Consider the following 20,976-nt stretch of genomic DNA (forward strand, 5'->3'; position numbering starts at 1 on the left):
ATTTTCCAAACGTCAAAATTCCTAGTTATAATATTTCATCTAATCCCGCAAAACTGGTACAGGTGTTACTAATGCAAATTAGCGCATAAAAACACACTTGGAAAACTGGTTTAATTATTTAAAAGCGTCATTGAATCATTTTTGAGTCGAGAGTTAAACCTATGCGGAAAAATATAATTTATATAACTCCGTTCAAAACAACAAATCGCGGTATTTCCCATTCAGGTAAGGTAAATATATTTCTTTGTATATATTTAGCTATATCTAAATATAAATACAATAGCTGTTGGATATACTTGTACTCTTCGATAAAGTTTATGAGAAAAAATATTTACATTAAATATGTTAAACAAAATAGATGAAATCATCTTTGGAGCTTCAAAAATTGTCTTTATATAAAAGCATAGTTACGTTATGTGGCGTATATGCTTACAGTTGATATAAAAGTATAGTTTAAACAAAAACCAGCTCGTCTAAATACCGCAATGCACGGCCTTAAATCCCTTATAGTTGTTCGTTACAGTTGTCTTTGCAAACAATCTTTTCCTTAAGTGATTTATCTTGTAGGTACACCACGTAAGTATTTAATACTGCAAAGCTTCTGGGGCTGGTTGTATCAAGCCCGTTTTGCTTAAACGGTGGATAAGTCAAAATTAAATAACACTCTTTCATCTCTCTTGAACGAGTCAACTTGAATATTATGCACTAAATATGTAGTTGTAAACAGTATTTTGTATTATGGTTAAAAGCGTTTAGTTTTGCTTGTTGAATAAAACGATACACTTGCTTTCTATTTTGAACTTAGCAACCGTTTAAGCTAAACGGGCTTGATACAACCGGCCCCAGGTCGGTTAACCCGGACATTCATCAGTGCAATGCATGATTGAATGAATGACCAAAAGCTTTGCAGTATTAAATACTTACTTGGTGTACCTACAAGCTAAATTACTTATCGACTGTCACAATGCAAGATACAAGAATACAAGAATATTAATCTTTTCCTTCTTGAACACAATTTAGCATTTCCATGCAGCTGGGGCCGCTTGTATAAAACTCTTAACTACGTTTTAACTACTTTTTAACCACCCAACTGTAATTAAAACGTAGTTAACTTTAATCACGTAGTTAAGCCAGTTGTATAAAAACGTAGTTAGCGTTAACTGTAGTTAAAATCCGGTTAAAGTAAACTATCCTCAAGGGCATCGTCAACTTTCCAAATCGTATTTATAAAAATTGCGTCTTGAGCTTTTGAGGAGTGAGAAAACATTAAAATCAACACATACCAAGGTTGTCAACCGTTATCCACTCAGAAAAGGCCCCGTCGAAGCTTGTAAATTTTCAATATGCTTTTATTTTTGTCATTTGGGCAGCAGCGGAGTATATTTTTGCTTCGGGAGACGTGTCGATGCCAGCGATCAAATTACGATCCTAGCAAAGATTAGCCATCTCCATTTTCAATTGCAACCGGTATTTTGACTCAAAGGGACCTTTTCATATTAAGAGCGCCGTTTTCGTTGAATTATTTTGAACTTTTTCCTTGTTTTATTGCATTTTTTTTACAGGCATCGCATGATGACCTGTATTACTTAGATACATTGATTATTCATAAAAAATTACATTCTTTAGCAACATAAGCCGAGCCAACAAGATCAATGGCAGAAAGTGAAGAAGCGAGAACGAGTCACTTGCCTGAGAGATCACCAACGTTCACAGCGCGCGAAAGTGAGATCCAAAAAGTTATTAGTTTTCTCAACGATAAAGAAACGGCCGTTGTCTCTCTTTATGGCCGGCCTGGATTTGGCAAGACAGCAATTGCTGTCGAATTGGCACATCAGCTTAACGAAGATCATAAGATTCTTGTCATTTTCTCTCGTTTCACTACCTCCGTCTCTGAAGATGAAATGATCCTACAACTATGCTGTGATGTCGGTATCAACCAAGAAAATGACCCCAAGTCATCTTTAGCCCTTTGGTTGAGAAGTATCTATAACAAAGTAATTTTTGTTTTGGACAATGTAGACAATCTGCTCGCGTTTTTCTACGAGCTTATTCGTTTTCTTCGAAATCACTCCAATCAGCATTGTCAGATGATAACTACCTCTAGGATGTCTTACCAAATACCAGGTCACTCGATTGCGAAAGTTCAAGTCAGCGAGATGGACAACGAGTCTTGCATTGCGCTATTACAAAAAATGTGCCCTAGTCATGAAATGGATGATATTTTCTTGCAAGAATTAGCCGAACTATGTGGTCAAGTACCTCTTGCCATGTGCATCGCTGGCACCAGAGTTCAAGACTTTGAAAACTCTGATGATTTATTACGGCAACTAAAGAATGACCCATTGGAGGCTTTACAAAGTCCCGACGGTGACCAGTTCGTCACAAGAGCTGTCAAAATGTCATACGAAATGCTAGGTAATGAGCAGAGAATAATTCTCGCCCGTTTAACAGTCTTTGACGCAGGTTTTGATGATATGGCCGCTAAAGTAGTAATAAATGAAAGGAACTTGGATATTGAAGAGATTTTAAAGAATTTCGTTTGTCGACGCTTGATTAAACTAGCCTGTGGCCATTACTCCATCCATCCCTTGATTAAACGTTTCTTGATGGGTCGTTTAGGTGAGCAAGACAAAAAGTGTGCACAAGCGTTAATGGTGGGACACTACTTGGCATTAGGGCACAACTTAACGATGCAGAGTTACTCGAAAGACGGTTACAAAGTGAACAGAGAAGCTCTCAAAAGGGAAGCACATCAAATCCAGAACGTCCTTAAAATTTGTTGCAACCAAAGAGATTCCGACATCATCGTCTGCCTTACTCGTAGTGAAATTTACACCACATCTGCACGACTCTTTTTCATCTTCATAAGAACCGTCATACCTGAAAATATTGTCGACAAGTTCCTACAACTGTGCGCCGATCTGGCTGAGCAAAGGAAGGAATACGCTATTAAAATAGATTTTGATTGCTTGATAGCAGCGCAAAAACGACGTCAGTCAACTTTCACCCCAGACGTATATAATGAAATGTTTGAAAAAATCAAAGAGGATTTTGAAAGACTTGGAGACGTGGAGGAAAACCTGTCAGTTCGTGCTCATTTTTTCTACCAACACGGTAGATATCTATCGTTTAAAGCTGAAAACTGTACATTTGATGAGAGACCTAAATTTTTGGCTGAAGCACGACACCAGCTAGAAAGATCATTTGAGATTAGAGAAATGTTAACAGAGACCACAGTGGAAAAAGCAGACAAGATATTTTCGGCTTTACATTTAGGAAATATATGGAAGAAGATCGCAAAGTCTGAATTTTGCAATTTCCGACAGGAATCCAGTGAATCGCCCAAAAAAGCAGAAAAAAATTACAAAGAGGCTTTACAATTATCCTTAAACAATTTAGGTGAACACGAACTTACATCAGCGTGCTACAAAAATCTTGGTGATTTCTACTTACTCCTCCGTGTTAATGAGAAGGCTATAGAAATGTATACCAATGCTAAACGAATACGTGAAAATTTGGATCTTGAAGCCAGTGGAAAACACGTTAATCTACTCAGCAATTACGGAAAATGTTTGATTCGTGTAAGACGTGTAGAAGAAGCAATAGTTCACCTCGAAATTGCTAGGAACATAGCCGAGAAACTCGCTATTAACGACGAACCAAATCAATGCAAGGCAAAGATCTACACATCACTAGCTATTGCATACAAGGAAGCACGAGGAATGAATTCTGAAGAAGCAGTGAGTTGTGCAAAAAAAGCACGGGATTTCGATGGAATTATCAGAGTCGTCAAGGAATACGAGTATAATATCATACAGCAAATTGTACAAAATAATTTGCAAACAGCTTAGACACCATAATTATAACCGTATAAGCCCGGACCAAAAGCCCTGCAACACTAAATAACTCACGTAGTGTTTCCACAAACGTCCAAAATTATATATCGCCATGCAAAATTCAAAGAACTTATTAGCTTATAGCGGCTAACTTTTATGGAATCTTTCATCGCACATTCTCTTAAGAGTTTCAATTTGCACACTTGCACCTTTTAGTCCACCCTCCCCCTAATTCTATCCCTGGCTTGACAAAGCCATGCAGCATTAACCATTATTACCAGCAATTTTCATTCAGATACGGGATTGGACTGTTGATTGTCTGTTGATTATTTTGAAACGACCTTGAACAAGCAGGATCATTATATCACCGCTCAAGGAACTTATATTAAGCTTAGATACGCTATTTTAACGATGTTTCCGGGCGCACTTAGAGAACCAACTTAAACAATATGAATAATAAATAATTGGATTTGGATTAATTACAAGTTTTATCCATGATGTTTAGTTCTCGTGCTTATAAAAAATCCTAATCCTATCAGTGTTGGTGACTATTGTAATTAAAATTTCCAAGTATATAGAGTTTCTTACTCAGAACAATTTGCCTAGCAAGCAAATATATGGCAAGTATAGACATTCATATCATCGATAAAAAAGAAAATTACAGAGCATTTTGGATGGGACCATCTCAGAGATTTTTAACCATTTAACAACCATCCATTTACGATGTATTTTTGTAAAAAAAAATCATTTCATGGAGTGACGTCGATGTTGGAACACCAAATTTTATGAAAACTGTAAAATTGTTTTATTATATACAACACAAATTATTGGTTAAAAATATCATTAGCAGAAATATTTGCCTTTTAACTCCCGCGATCATATTTCAGCGGTAAATCTCGTGGCGAAGCAAAATGGCGTCTAGTAGAAGGTCAAAGAGAGCTAACTATTCCTCTTCAATTTCTTATAAAATGCTCCATGATCTAAGCACAATCAGTGAAGAAACAAAGCGGCTTCTTAAAAGAGACATATGGCGATATAACTTAACTTGCATTGGGAACTTACTTGGCGCGATTTTTGTGTTTATGGAGCAGCATTGACGTATGGACTTATCCAAGCAGAGCTTACGCGGTTATTAACGATTTTGACATGTTTTTCGACTTCATATCACCAAGGTTAGTAGCATTTGCAGAAAATACAGGCCCTTTATACAAAGAATGTTCACACAAATGAAATCACCCTGGAACCTCCGGTTTAAAACCATACGAGTTTAATATTTATCTTGCAAAATGACAGCGAAGATATTCAGGATATTGATTTGATGCGAAGTTTTGGCGTTAGCCAGTGTTAAAATGATTTTTGGAGAAAATTTTATCTCACATACATCGGCCATGCCATGTTGTCCAATATTTCTGCTAATGAAACATACTGTACATTTGCGCAAAACGGGGAGTTACTTCATCTAAGAACAATCAAAGCGATACCAATGCACTCATATACTCAATCCGCAAGGCCAATGCTGTTTCTACCTTAGTTTTTTTACTTTACGTAGAATTTTGCCTCTTGTGAGACGTGTTACACACGCGGCGCACTCCTGTCATTAGAAACTGTCTTACGCAATTTCAAACCTTGTTCGATAGATTTAAGTAACTGCGATCTATCCGAGCTTTCCTTCGTTTTTGTACGGGGTGTTTTGGGGGCAGGCTTGGGCCCGGCTTTGAGGGCAGGCGGGGGTGCTTTCGGGACAGGCGGGGGGGGGAGGTACTTGATCAGTATTAGCTGCAAGAGCGGGTTTGTTGGGAAGGGATGGTTTACTCGTATTTGAAGGTTGTTTTGATTGTGGTTGAGGGATATCAAGGGGCATCGGTGAATTGGGTGGGGATGCGGAAGAAAAAGACGAGCGACGAGATGACATTTCATCTGAATGGTCAAACGCATCATGTCGCTGTTGAATCGCCTGTTTTATAGAGTCCATTAGCGCTTCCACTCCGAATAGAGGTCTTGCTGGCTCATCGCGTGGTTCATTACGTGCTTTGTCGTCTTGCTTCTCAGCAGGAATGTGCGGCCTTCGGGTTTCGATGGGCGGTGTTCGTTGGGGTGATGATGAAATATACGTAGGTGACGAAGGTACGTGCGTGGATGATGCATGTGTTTGTTTGCTTAGGATGGGATTAGAGATCGTCTCTGTTTCAGCTTCGTAAGAGACCAGGAAATTGTGATCCTCTTCACGAGACCTGAAATGCCACCATTACATGTATTTTTACAGGGTGGTTGTTTATTAGAAGATTAGGTTTCTAGAACATCACACTACTTAATAATATATTTCAGTCGAATTCTATATTGCTAATGCTGCAACCGGATTGGCCACTCTAGTTGCTATCTATTAGCTGTTAGTATAAGTTTTGTGGTGACTATTGATTTTTTTGCATTTTGATTGGTCAGGATTCATTGTCTCTGAATTGATAGTCACTGACCGGTGACGATAGCTTTTTGCTGTTGTTTTTCAAATAACGAAGTGAAGTGAAGTAATTACAAAGTCTTATGAAATTATGTTGATTCTTATCTTGAATATATCACGTCGTCTTCGGCAACTAATTGTTAAATACATAGCGGGCAAGCAAAGAATCTCTTCATCGGGAATTTAAAAAGAAATTTTCTCATGTCCAGTGTCAAGCAGATTTGAGAAGCAGCGAAAAGGAAAAATAGTAACCGAACGTGAAAACGCGGAACTCAACAGAGTAAAGATATGCATGATTATTCCGCACGCAGTAATAAGTTGGACGTACCGCTTCCAAATGTCCGGGGATTCCTCTTCCTCCATTCCGACCTCACTTCTGTCTTTGCCAGATTTCCTGCGAAAAATTTCAGTGGATTTCGTAATGCAAGCAAATGGCATAAACGCCAGCCAAATTGTGTTCATGCATGCAGTTATTGCGGGAAGAAACAATAAAATTGCAAGGAAACAGGCATTTAAAAACATTTACACATTGTCAGCAATGGTCTTTTGCCTAACTTTGAACATAGTTCAGCTGTTTGTTGAATAATGTTAATTTTACACTTGTCCTAAATATATACGATTCATATTCCATATTGTCTCTATAATCAGTGGTTCACAAAGCTAAATGGTTTTCGCTTGAATTGCTAACGTTTAAAGCATGCCTTTTCTGCATGAAAATAAAGGGACCTTAATGCACAAAGGAAATGAGGAGTCTCGCACTATAATATATAACATCAATGCATGCTTTCACAAGTGTAATACCTTCGCATTTTCTTGAAATATTTTTTGAAAGGTTTGAGAACATTTCGAGTTACTTGAGGTTTGAAAAAGATCTAAAAGAAGAACGAAAAATTTAGTTCTTATGAATCCCATAATTTCAAAACTTCTAACCAGTTCTTTATTTCACTATGGGTAAATTGCGTTTTGATCTATCTTTTGGTGAAAAGATTTGTTGTAATATCACAAAATCGAAAAATAGTTGTAAAAATAAAAATTACATCGACACTAGTTCAAACATCTAAACTAAAGATCGGCGCTATAGCACAAGACGTGATGCCTACAACTTTGTTCACACCCCGCGAAATCCACTTCGAGGCTTTGTAGGCTATCTTACCGAATCTGGGTCGATTGGATCCAAACCATCTGCTCCTTGAAAGAATCTGTGGTGTAGTATCTAGAAATATAATGGTATAAGCGGTTATCTACCTTAAATAGTTACTCAGCTGACGTGAGGGCTTCAGCGCTCATTGTTATATAGGTGCCGTGTATTTTGAATGTGATCGGTTCATTCGTAGTCACATGACTTTAAATAAATGCAATGTTTCCCGCCCGGAAAACAAGTGAAAAATTGTTGCCCGCTTCTTGTCATAAGAAAGTAAAGTGTTTTTTTTTTAATGAAATTGTTGTGTAACGTATATGTTTTTGTTCCTATATAACAAAGCACTTCACTACAAAACACAAAAACACTACCTCGGGAAATAGTGAGTTTTGTTTTCCCTCGAGTCTCAATATGTCCTCCTCGGGAGCACACATTAAGTGTATAATGTTTTGATAATTTTTCTATTGTTTATACGTGAGACGCTTACATCTTTAACATCGGGATAGGATGAGTCATCTGTTCCAAATATATACTTTAAAATCTGAAATAAATAATAATTTATGTAATGAGCTACGAAAAATTTTACTCAACCAACCAGTGGTAATATTCTACCCAACCAACCAGCCGGAATATCACACAGTATTGCTCATGCAAACATACCTCGCCAACTTCAACGCTTCTCGAGCAAAACTCATAGTGAAGTTTACCAGGTTTTGCATCAAATAATTCTTGACCATACGCCATTTCATACAGCAAATGACCTAAACGTAGAAAATCGTGTCATAGTATCAATTATAGAGGTCAACGGCCAAGCAGAGCGAGCGCGCGTAAAAAATGCAAAGAAATAGACCTGATGCATATAATAACGTATCAAGCTGTGACGCCTGCAGGGAATTCTGGTTTTAATAGTCACAGCGAAAAATTCAAACTTCAAAATTTCCCGCCGTGACTACTAAGACCAGAATTCCCTGCAGGTGTCACGGCTTGTTACGTCATTATGTATAAGGTCTATATTGTCATTCCAATATTGATCAAAATTTCACATTCGTTCACGTCAAGAATACGAATATTTTGGAATCGATTGTTGGATTTCAGTTTTCTAAAAGGAGTACAAACATTTTACGCATTTTTTGTTGCACAAGGAGAAACACCTAATTTCGTAACACAGATGGATGTTTTGATACGAATCTTTTCAAACAAGACATTAATGTCATACCAAAGCAGAGTGAATCAATGGCATATTTATTCTTCTTTAAAGCTCTTGATAACCTCGGATATAATCGTGACTTGAATCCCAGAATGGCTTGTTCATAACCCGAGATCCTAAGAAAATTAGATGTTAATCAATCAAGTTTTCCTCCGTTAGAATCTTGAGCGTGCCGCCTTACCAGAAAAAGTGTGTAGATCAATAAGGACGGCTATACAGACAGGGTCAAAGCAATTTGCCACTTTTTCTCTTTGCGACATTTGCTTGGTATTATACGGGGAAGACAAACTATACGGTGAGATCCAAGGACAAAATGCTAGTGGAAAGACGCTATAAATTCATACTTACCTACAAACGCATTTCTTCACGAAGATGTTTCCACTGTGTACATGGCCGTTTGTTGGAATCCCTTTACTATGTAAAAACAACATAGCCTGCAAAGAAGAGAAAAGACGATATCAAAACGTAGTTCAAACCGTTGATAGGAGCACTAGTCCACTGTGGTCAAATTTTAGCCTTTGCGTTTGCCCTCCTATATTTCAGCAGGTTAATTTTATGGGATTAACAGTGCAAGGCATGTAGGAGCATGTGAAAAATATTAATCCCATATTCAAACACCTGAACACACTAACGCCTGTATTCAAAAAGCTCACTCACATTCATACTCATCGAGTGTGACATATAAATTTCGTTAATGCTGATCAATGAGAAAGTTTTTTCTGAATAGATGGAAAGATATAAGGTAAATCACTGAAAATCAAGCCCCTATTCGGCTGGAAATACCGCCATTGAAACGTTATGAGAAGATTAAGATCTCCCACTCAATGAGTTTGAGTGTGAGTGAGCTTTAAGAATACAGGCGTAAGAAGCAATCCGTGGGTTCTGTGTCACAATCACATCGCACTAATTAAATGCTGTAAAAAAATGCTGTAGGAAAAACACAGGGTGGTGAAAGAAGGCGGCGGGGGGTTGGGATGAGAGCGAAGCAAAGAGGTGTTGATCACCTGAGAAAATAAACGGTAATTTTTATGTTATATATTTATTTATGGGGTTGCCCGATGTCTATGTGCCTCCATAGGAAGATACGGATGCGTATATACTGTTCAGGATCCCGACGAAACTTAATTTCAACAGTAATTTTTAAGTCATTGTTTCGGAATATCAGGTGCTATTATCTGCTTGGGCCGAAAGAAATATTTGCATTTGATTATATCTAAAGAAAATATAGCTACGTGCAATCATATAGCTAAGTGCAGGTCCAACGTATAACGCATTTTACAATGATATCAGTACAACTTTTTCACATGCAATCTCGAATCCCAAAGACCTATCGAAAATATTCTGAGAAGAACCTTGGCCAGTTCCAGACTATAACCAAAAATGAAATTATTCTCAATAATATATCACTTACTTTTAATATTTGCCTGCCATACGTTTTGATTTCGAGAACATTCAGCGCCTTGCCTTGAACTCGGTATTTACCTGCCCAAACATCGCGTGGTCTTTTCTACAAAATATAGATGAAAGGCGTTTTAAAATCAAAATACTGACTTGTCTACAGTACAAGACCGGGTCTTTGGTATAGAAAGTTTGACAATTCAACGAACTCGTTATGTTTGAAAACTCGCCCATTTTTTTTTAATTTTTAAAAATCACTTTTATTCGCCGTCTCATGGTTACCTATACTTATTACGACACATGTTTCCGTGGGTACAGTGATAACAATTTTACGAATAAAGAGATGCTGGAGTATTTGGTTGCGGGACTTTTAGTAAAAACTTAGTTTAATTACAAATGCTGCATTCTGATTGGCTGTAGAGAGTTTCTTATGCATAGTCTTCACAAAAACAATTACTTCACTTGCTCTCGTTTTCTATGAGGATTATGAGGACTTCGGTTTCGTCAGCTATCGTTTCATAGAAACTCTTATAATTCTAGAATTAATATGACGCTTAAAAACGTTTTCAGAATCTAATATACAGTGTTGAGCATATCTTTACTCGGGTTGGGTTAAAATGCGGATACGGATGTGGAATGGATAAAGGAACGGAACGGATACGGGGTTAAAATGCGGAACGGATATATATGGGGATAAAATGCGGAACGGATATAGGGAAACAGGATAGAGATAAGTAAATTAGCTTGTAGGTACACCACGTAAGTAATTCTGCAAAGCACTAAATATTAAATACGCGGTGTACCTACAAGCTAAATTACTCATTGATGTCACCATGCAAACGAGAACTAGAATATTATTAGAATAGAGACAAATTACTGGGGCCGGTAGTATAAAACGTGGTTAACTTTTAACTATAGTTAATGACAGAATTGACCAATCAGAGTTATGTATTTCTGAATTAACTACGATTTAACTACGCAAAATGTAGTTAAGAGTTTTATACAACCGGCCCCTGTTTAGAAGATCTATGGAACATTCATTTTTAAACACAGTCTTTACCTTATGAATCAAATCTTTCAACGTCCCTTTTTTGCTAAACGGTTCCACAACAAAAACAAAGGGTTTTTGAGACAACACGCCAATATCTGTCACAGGATATATGTATGGATGCTATAACGGTGAAACAAAGAAAGGATTAAAATTTGTTATCAGCCTTCGGTGCTTGTGTTTCTAATGAAACCTTTTGCCATCGAAAAGTCGTTGATACAACATTTTCAACTTGCTGAAAGTCTGCCTTCATCAAGGTGTACTGCCATAAAGTTCTGCATAATATATTAGTTTACACCTGCAGGTGACGAGACAAAATTAGGAAGAAGGGGAGTCCTTACAGATTTGCAGATCCGCAAAAGAAAGTAGCTATTTTCAATATTTTTATCTAAGAATATACGATACGACTAAATGGTTAATGTATATGATGTTGCCGATTAAAATAGCGATTTGGATGAAATGAAAATATTTCGTGTTGCACTTGTAACCATATATTGTGCTGCAACAACTTTCAGTTGGTTAAATAATGTTAAAGTGCTTATCGTTATACGTAGCTGTAACTATACCAAATCTCCTGCATTCAAAATTGCCTGTCATACTCCTTGATCAATAAAAATTAAGAGTTTCGTAATTCACACGTACCCTGGCAAGCGGTTCAAACAGATCTCTGAGTAACTGGATAGTCGTATTTGTAAGAGTGAGACAACAGTCACTACTTTTCTTAGTTAAAACAAGCAGCATTTTTTCTCCTTTCTTTTCTTTCACAATAAACCAACTTCTTCCAAGGCGACAGCCTAAAGAAGCCACAAAACGATTGCGATTACCTGATTTTCTCTACTGTATCATAGAGGCCTGTTTTCACTTAAAAACTATCCCTATGCTAAGCGGGAACCGTCAATAACACTGCAGAAATATATGCATCTAAACATACTGGGGTCTAGCACCTCGAATGTTCTAAGAACTTACCAATATCATCTAGTTGATCCACAAAAGAATATTTTCCTGACAAGTTCAGAAAGAACTGGCAGAGAGCCTCTAAAAATAACACAAAAAAATTGCGTTCTTAAACTGGTGCGAATCTGTCGGGCTGAACTGAATATAGGAATCCCACCCCCCCCCCCGCCCCAATTATCGTTCTAGTTACGCCCCTGCCAGTAAAAGGTGGTTAACGACTTCATCGCGACAACTTACGGGCTTTCACATTCATAAGCTTATTATTGATTTGCCTAACTTCAAATGTTTCTGCCGCACCCCCCTCCCCCCCGCCCCCCAACAATATGACAACAGCACGATAACTTACAAGTACTGAAGTACAAACTAAACCGCGAATAATTACTGTATACACCACGAACCTTTTAAAGCAAGTCTTTGAAATTGTCTATCCCTTGTTAACTTCTCAGATACGTTTTCTTCATCTGGGATGGAAGCATATCCTCGCTTACGACGGCAGCTAAGGTAATTCAAAACACGTTAGACACGAGATGATAATATTGTTCTATATTCCGCAAAACGTGTTTTGACGCATTTTTATAATGACTTAAGAGTGCAGTTGAACCGTTGAACTTTTTTATTTGCACGTCATTGTAAAATTGCGCGTCATTGTGAAGTATACACTTGCTTGGGAGTATATTCGCTGTAAATATCAACATTAGCAACAATATATTGCTGCTATAGGAAGACGTTCGAGCAATTTTTGTTCAGAAGGTTAAAAATGACGACTTCAAAATTCCGTTCTCTTGCCCTGACTCTTATGCAAATTAATGATAAAATACTGATGAGAATTTCTCCGTATTCTGTTTCAAAGTCCAAGGAGGCTCTATTCCTTTTAATCTATCCTAAAACACATCAATTCATTTTTGTGTGTCGTAACGTCCCGCGGTCTCTATAGGCATAGTATATATAGTTTATAATCATACTTTCCATCATAATACTGGTCTGTACATCTTAAATTTACATGGCCTCTTAAGCCCCGTTAACACTACACTCGATTTATTGACACAGCACGGCTAAAATTCACCCATAACGAAACATTTACTGTGAGTGAATTTTAACCCAAATTGTTTGAATGGCTCTTATAAGAGCCATACCTTGCGCCGTAATATTAGTTCTGTGTTTTACAAGTTTCTGGTAGCTATGCTATGTAATTACAATTGGATGGATGTTTTAAAATTTTCCAGCGTAAGGCTTTAGATATAATTCCAGTTGCAATTTCCAAAACCTAATCGAGATCAGTTGCATTAGTAATTTGCTATCTTTCGCGAGCAACGTGCAGTTTGGCATGGCTGACAAACAGCTAAAAATATGTGATAAAACACTTGGCAAAAAGCCATTGGTTTCAACAATCCAAGCTTTTATCGCTCAACAAAACAGAAGGTAAGCTGATTAAAATAATCTCTTTTTCATCGTTTTGCAATGTTTTAAAAAATTATTTAAAACAGACATCAATAATTTCTGTTCATTACAACGTATACACAAACCAATATTTTCATCTTTTTTCAGGGAAAATTGCTTAAGTTTGCTTAGAAAATTCGTTATATTTGAGTTTAATTGATTGAGGCTGCCTATGGTTAAATATAGATCAAAATCAATATATAATATGAATCATACAATACCTCCATGTGCACATTGCTAGAATTACTACAGAAACAATCACCGCACTCACTTGAACAATTATCTCCAACTATAAGAAAAATAATATTGTAACATTAAGAGTAAAGCCAGGAGTGTTTAGGAGGAGGGCTTATTCAACCTCTCATGATTCATTAAGATTGATTGTTTCATGTCATTGTTTAAAACTGTTGAAACATCAAATACCAGATATGGAATGACTTATAACAATCTATTTGCAATAAGAATGAGGGATTTCATTTTAGAAAAATCAGCAAATTTGTTTACAATTTTAGTAATCTAATCAGAATGCAAAATTATTGACTACTTTTGTAAAATGGTACATTATTTACCATTTCAAAAATTCACAATATACTATTTTAGGCATATTATAACTGATTATTGGCATATTATATCTGATTATTGACCAAGCATGAGGTCTGTGCTGTGAAATATCAGACCAAGGCAGATATGGGTTTTACAGACCACTCATCAACCAATCAGAATAGAGGATTCTGCAAAGTCATATTTAATGTGTGTTATTTTAGGCCGATTAGTTCATTTTAACAATCAAAATGCACAGTCAGTCTGAGTCAATCATAAATGCATACACTTTTGGCTAAAATGTTCTGCGTATGAGTAGTTTACTGTATATACCCAATTATATATGGTTGTAAATCATTGATCATGCAAGTATCTCTAACCAAGATACTGCTAGTATTGGATCTGACACTTTTGCGTGCCATTTCTAGTGTTGAGAGACTGACCAGTGAAATGGGTACCAGTAGTTCTGATTAATGAAACCTAAGCTAACATTGGGAATTCAGAAATAAAATAAAGCACAATATGCACAAAGTACATATCGTACTTAAGTACTTTGAACTTGCAGCAAGCTTGCAAGTTCATAATGAATTTGTGAACTTTATAATCAAATTTGTGATGATTGACAAAATTGCGTGAAATTAACTGTAAGCCTGCCTTACCCAGTCAAAGAAAGAGCTGGAAATGTGGGGACAAAAGCTTGTTATTACCTTGTCTTGTGTCAATTCAACTTCTCTCAGAGAATACTAATTACAGTATCACTTAAGGTATAATTATATATAACTGGAAACATTTTTGTTTGGCGAAACCACAAAACACAGACCTTGTTTCTACTTTCTTGCCAGGTAGGAATATGTTTCTGTATTTTACCCCATTGGCAGACATGCTGGGTTCTGAATGCAAACTACTGTATATTTGTAACTATTCCCCTAATGTGGCATAACTCAAACTGTTGCCTTTAACAATTCCACAAATTTCAACCTGTGTTTGTTGTCCTGCAATAAGGTTTGTTGAAATAAAAAACACTCCATAGGGGGGAGGGGGTGTTGAAGGCATGAAATGACTTGTGCATAATAATAAAACAAATCCTATATACCATAATATAGTTTACTTATGTATGTGATTCTGTCAACTTAAGATACTATAAACCATAGTATCACAACAAATTCTTTGAGAATTGCTTGTGTATTTTCATTCAAACCGTATAACGATAAACTCAGCGAAGTTTTAAAACCCGCCACAAACGGCAGACAAATCACATGAGCGAATCTGTTCACCTTGAGCTTTGAGTATAAAATGTCACGCACGGTGCAGTTACGTGTATAAAACATCTTTAGCAAATACTGAGGATTAGATATATCCCTTACCATTATATATCCAGCGCGCTTCTCACGGCATTTCTTTTAGAGGTTAACACAAAAATGATATATACATATATATACAATTCGTTCGTGTATATATGTATAAACGAGTTCGTCTGCACGCTTCAATGTACATACTAGATCAACTAGATCAAAGAGCAAATCCTTGCTTCGGAACGGATTTAATCCTTAATCTAATCCTTCGGGGTTTAGGATCAAAGTTAAGATTACATTCTTGGATTCTGGACGTAGAATTACATCGCTGAAAACACAGGTTGTTCCCACTGAGCTATAATAGTTGTTCCCGATTGATGAAACAGCTTGCAGTGTTTAAATCTTCAAACGAATTAAAACATAGGCCATAGCTATAACTTTGTGACAAAAGAAGTAAGGAAATCTTTGAGCTTTTAGGATAGGAGCCAATTGACACCATTCTAAAGCAGGGTGATATAATAGTTTATTATATACACAAGCGTCAGATATGAGGTATGCTGCAATTTCATTGGTTGGCTACTAGACAGATATTAGCTCATATCTCTCTAGTAGAGAAAGTAAACATGCAAAATGGCTGAAAGATTTGGGGAGTTGAGTGAAATAGAAATCCAAGCTTTAGTTGATAATAGCACACCAAAATGCACCGAAAAGGCGACAAAGTTTGTGTATATAATAAAACAGTTATTCTGCTCACTCTCGTCGTATATGGCCGATACTCGTCGGCTATCAGCTCATATACGACTTGAGTTCGCAGAATAACTGTTAAATATCACCAATATGTTTAAAATTCAACGAAATTATATCTATGAAACACGACCACAATGAAAAAATCTTTCTCTTATAGAGGAGCTACGGCATAGAATTAACTCTCATGTTTTTAAAAAACTATTTCAAACTATTTCAATCTTACACAGAGAGTTAGTTGACCACATAAAGCAATTAATGTATATATTTTTTACTTATTAAAAATATAATATTTTTGTAATTAAATAATTATTAATTAAAATTTTAGGTTTCACAATTTATTTGTGACTTCCTCTTTGCTGAATGGTTACCGAATATAATATTTTTACTGAAAGATTAAAGAAAAAAGAAACCTGACAAGATACTCAAAACTTGATAATCTTGTTCCTAGCGTGTGCAACCCTACATTGTTTAGGCCTACATGTTTTTTGTGGCGTACATGTACATGCAGTTATCCTGACATAGACCGCACAAATTAGTGTTCTTTATTCTAAAATCGCGTTTTAGTACACGTGGCGTTCGTGCATGTTACACGAATGACGAATCTACTTTGTAGAAACACATAGCGCAATTCAAAGTTATTCATATTCTAGATCATGCACTTTGGACATTCAATGGTAATTGTAACATTTAATAGTAATTTAAACCTGTAAAGACTGGTAATCAAATTTTGGATACAGTTCAGAACTAAGCAGTAAACGAGGAACGATTCAAAATCTGTAAGGCCAACCTTAGTATGCAGGCCTCTATTTAGTTTATTCAGTATATATATATATATATATATATATATATATATTATATATATATGACATTATATATGACATATATATATATATATATATATATATATATATATATATATATATATATATATGATATATATATTTGCTGTTAAGGCCATGTTATGGCGGTTTTCCACTTGGCGGAATTTTTTGATCGAACGAAATTTTTCGTCTGATATTCTTTAGAATTGTGAGAATTTGAGCGTAGCAGATTCCCTTCACTTGTCACAATTGAAAAGACGATCGAGCGAAAAATTTCGTTCGATCGAAAAATTCCGCCAAGTGGAAAACCGGCTTTACACAGTGCAATAGACCTTTTCGGTAATTACGTCACAAAATTATCGTTTTAGATTTAGAACCACCTTAAATGAGATGGATCTTAAGTTTTACTCTCACAAGCATATATGCAAAGATGCAAAACATCCTTCTATACAACCCGTGCATGAGAAATAGTTTTTTATTTTGACTAATAAGTATGGAAATAAGCTATGACCGGTCTTAGCCCCTCAGCCTCGTTCTCGTGTTATGGCTTATTTCCAAAGTTATTGGTCAAAACAAAAAATTTTTTCATGCATGTGTTAAAAAATGATGTTTTGAATCTTTGCACGTGGCTCGTGAGTGTAAAACTTGAAATCCATTTTATTTAAGGTGGTTCTAAATTTAAAACTTTGTGATGTTAAATTGTGGTGACGTAATTACCGAAAAGGTCTATTTTTCTTGCAACTTATACTCCGATTCTACTTTTAACAGATGTAAATTAGTGAAGAGTCTTCAAAATTGAAGTATACTGAGAAACGCCTTATGCATGGAGTGTAATAAAGACAAAAGTTTGCCAAATTTGCATCTCTCAAAAGAAGATTGCATTGCAAGTTGCAGGGAAAATTGCACCGTGTAACAGGGCCTTTAGGATGCAGTTTATTTGTTGCAATATACTGAATAAGCTTGGCATGTCATTTTTCAAAGACATGCTCGATTATGAAGAGCTATTACATCATACATCGCTTTAACAATAAAAATGGATTTTTATTACTGAATTGCTGATTGAATATTTGAGAGATTACATTCGAAGCCGAATAACCGGCATTATTATATACCACTTGTCAAAGTTTGGTGTTCGTAGCGTCTCATTGGTCAAGAGCGAATCGCTTGAGAGTGACGAAATTTTGATGTCGCCTGCAACCCCCTGCACAGGGAGTCAAATTTTCCATGGAAAAGAACAATTTAATCACGTTCACCTGGCCATGCAACCTTTGGACTGTTTAGTTGAAATTGACCACTTGAAATTCCGTCTTTTATGATTGATGAATAGATATTTCGTTGTTTACCTTGGTTTGTTCGGTTTTTCTTTGTGGTACACACTGAAAAAACAAGTGATATATTATCATACCAAAAAAAATATTTACCGAGACCTCAGTCAGAAAACATTATACACCTAATGTATGCTCCCGAGGGAAATATAGTGAGTTTTGTTTTCAGAAATAGTGAGTCTGAAACATTGTGACTCGAAGAAAAACAAAACTCACTATTTCCCGAGGTAGTGTATATTTGCTTTGTTATACAGGAACAAAAACATACATCGGTTCCACACAGTAGCGTAGCCAGCCTGTCGATTTGTCCCGCTATGCTAATATTTTTGTGTTCACTGACTGTGAAAACAATAGATTTCTAAAGACATGAATAATCAGTATAATAACTCGAAATTTACATGGCGGGACAAAATCGTCAGGCTTGCTACGCCAGTGGTTACCCAACAATTTATTTAAAAAAAAAACACTTTACTTTGTTATGACATATGCGGGCAACAATTTTTCACGTGTTCCTGGCGAGAAACATTGCATCTATTTAAAGTCATGTGACTACAAATGAACCCATCACATTTAAAATACACAGCACCTTTATAACATCGTGCCTTTTGCCTTTTTTCGTATCAAATAAACTTAAAATATGTTTGTTCTACCGACTTATTTGAGCTGCTTCATAACATAAGCTTTAGTCTAGCTGGTTAGCTCAAGGAATTATTTGCTTTGTGTGAAATGGCGAGGGTTGCTGAATGCATGCGTGCACTACACTAACAATAGTAGACTAAGTAGACTCGTGTAAGACGCGCGAGCGTCACGAGAATGAAACGTGGAAATTGCACCGTATAAAGCCGCTTTTCCACTAGCGATATTTTTCGCGCGAAGCGACATTTTACTTTTGTTTCAGAGCTCCCAACTGCAACCATCTGGAACAAATTGCTCAAATAACAAAGGAATCAAGTCGCTTCGCGCGAAAAATATCGCTAGTGGAAAACCGGCTTAACAGGGCCTTTACGGCCTCTTTCATTTAACATATTTGCCTGCAGGAATGTCACACGAAAATAAAGATTTTTTACGGGCATTTTTTTGTCTAGTTTATGTTTTAGTTGTTTTTTTCTTCTCATTGGGGGCTGCATGATTTAAGAATTTTCCAAATTCCGCATGTATTGAATTTCTTTAATCTGTTATTCATTTAGGAATATAGTGAACTGGTTAAATGGTTATAAATATTCCCACAGGACAGGATATTTCTAGAAATTTAACGATTCAATATGCAAGCATATACCGACTGGAACCCACCTTTAACCTTTGCTTGAAAAACAAAGAAATTATAGATTTGGGGCTAACAGAAAGAGAACCTCCAATTTAAGAATACTATATTCAAAGTACCCCAAAAATGTCATCATGAGAAAGGCTAATTCTGCAATCTGTGTGCTAATTCCAACAGACATGCGCGTCTGTCAATGCCAGTCTCGGTGTGATTATATTATGCTTTGTTGACGTATATTGCTCTTAGCGTTTAACACCGCTGGAAGGCCTGGTGTAATTGTTTAATTTGGCTGAATTACGAATCGGTCGATTGATGTCTTTCTACATTTTGTCATTCTTGTTTTTGTGTGTAATTTATTGATGAAAGCAGAATGTATGGTATAAGTTTCGTCTAACTATATTAATTTTATACACTCGCGGGTAATTCGTCAATGGCGACTAATTTCCACGGGGGACGTTTTAAGTGATATTACAGTATATTCAATTCAATTCGATTCAAGATTGGCAATAACTAAAAGCATATAAACTCTCCAGTTATTTTATAGTTTCGTCAGCCAGATTTCTACCATTTTTAGGAATTCAAAATAATCGTTCAAATTGGTATCTCGCGACCATGCAACATGTCATCTGAGATGATTGTTTATTTACGATTGTTTATTTACTACTGAAATAATCTTCTCGCAGAAGATAGATAGAGGTATTTAGATAAACTGACTTTATTTAACCACGCTAACCTCATCACCCGTGGTAATTTTCATGAGGGACGTCACACAATTACAGATATAATTAATTAAATAACTACCAATAGTATATTAATAAAAGTATTTAATTAGACCCATGCAACAATTAAAAAGAAGTTAGAAAATAAGACTAATTGATGTCTAACACAGAATTGTCATGATTTTATCAATTTTTTAGAACTGCTTATAAAGATTTTGTTTGCTTAGCTCGCATTCAGCAAACTATTCCATGGCACAGCCTTACTCTACCCAAAGCTCTTCTTTAACGGACTTTCAGTATTTGGTTTGGGAAGTGAAAGGTTGATTTCAGCATTTCTAAGATCATACTGAATTATTCAGATTTAAATTTACTCTTGTCATGAATTTATTTTTTAAATTAGGGACCGCGTATATTAAATCATAATTATCCCTAATATTCTCAGACAGGCCCAACAAGGCTGGGCGTCAGTCAATGAAATACTGCGAGTATAGTAACCTAGGTAGTTTTGCCCGCTGCGGAACGGTAAGGATGGTGACGGCAACACGGCGAAGCGAACGAGGTTGGCGAAGCGAACGAGGTTGGCGAAGCGAACCAGCTCGGCGAAGGGAACGAGGTTGGCAATGCGAACGTGCTAAGGTCCATTAAATATTTCTTACTGTCATTTTCAATCATGCGTACCTCCACCAAGATATGAAACCTAAACGGTACCCTCTCCATCCAATGATCACACAGTCTCACGTACGGAATCACAGAAGTGAAAGCCGCCGTGGAAGAAAAACGAAGTGTGCATCAAATAAA

At 36.3% G+C, this 20,976-nt stretch overlaps 2 protein-coding genes across 2 annotated transcripts; one reads left to right on the top strand and one right to left on the bottom strand.

The window, feature by feature from the left end:
- The first annotated feature begins 1,652 nt into the window (after positions 1-1,652).
- Positions 1,653-4,602, top strand: LOC114539569. The gene has a single exon (XM_028560212.1). It carries the CDS (start codon positions 1,653-1,655, stop codon positions 3,849-3,851), a length of 2,199 nt encoding a protein of 732 aa, XP_028416013.1. The 3' UTR covers positions 3,852-4,602.
- Positions 4,603-4,691: 89 nt separating this feature from the next.
- Positions 4,692-15,495, bottom strand: LOC114539565 (slowpoke-binding protein-like). The gene is made up of 15 exons (XM_028560208.1): positions 15,378-15,495; positions 13,695-13,762; positions 12,435-12,532; positions 12,049-12,117; positions 11,725-11,876; positions 11,095-11,205; positions 10,048-10,143; positions 8,985-9,070; positions 8,646-8,752; positions 8,090-8,190; positions 7,917-7,970; positions 7,445-7,504; positions 7,093-7,163; positions 6,620-6,685; positions 4,692-6,067 (listed from the first exon to the last, which is right to left on the bottom strand). The coding sequence occupies exons 1-15, from the start codon at positions 15,378-15,380 to the stop codon at positions 5,491-5,493; spliced, it is 1,719 nt and encodes a 572-aa protein (XP_028416009.1). The 5' UTR covers positions 15,381-15,495; the 3' UTR covers positions 4,692-5,490.
- Between the last annotated feature and the right edge of the window lie 5,481 nt (positions 15,496-20,976).

This window comes from Dendronephthya gigantea, unplaced genomic scaffold (assembly GCF_004324835.1).
Source record: "Dendronephthya gigantea isolate DGI-Jeju-01 unplaced genomic scaffold, DenGig_1.0 000206F, whole genome shotgun sequence".
NCBI classification, from domain to species: Eukaryota; Metazoa; Cnidaria; class Anthozoa; order Malacalcyonacea; family Nephtheidae; genus Dendronephthya; species Dendronephthya gigantea.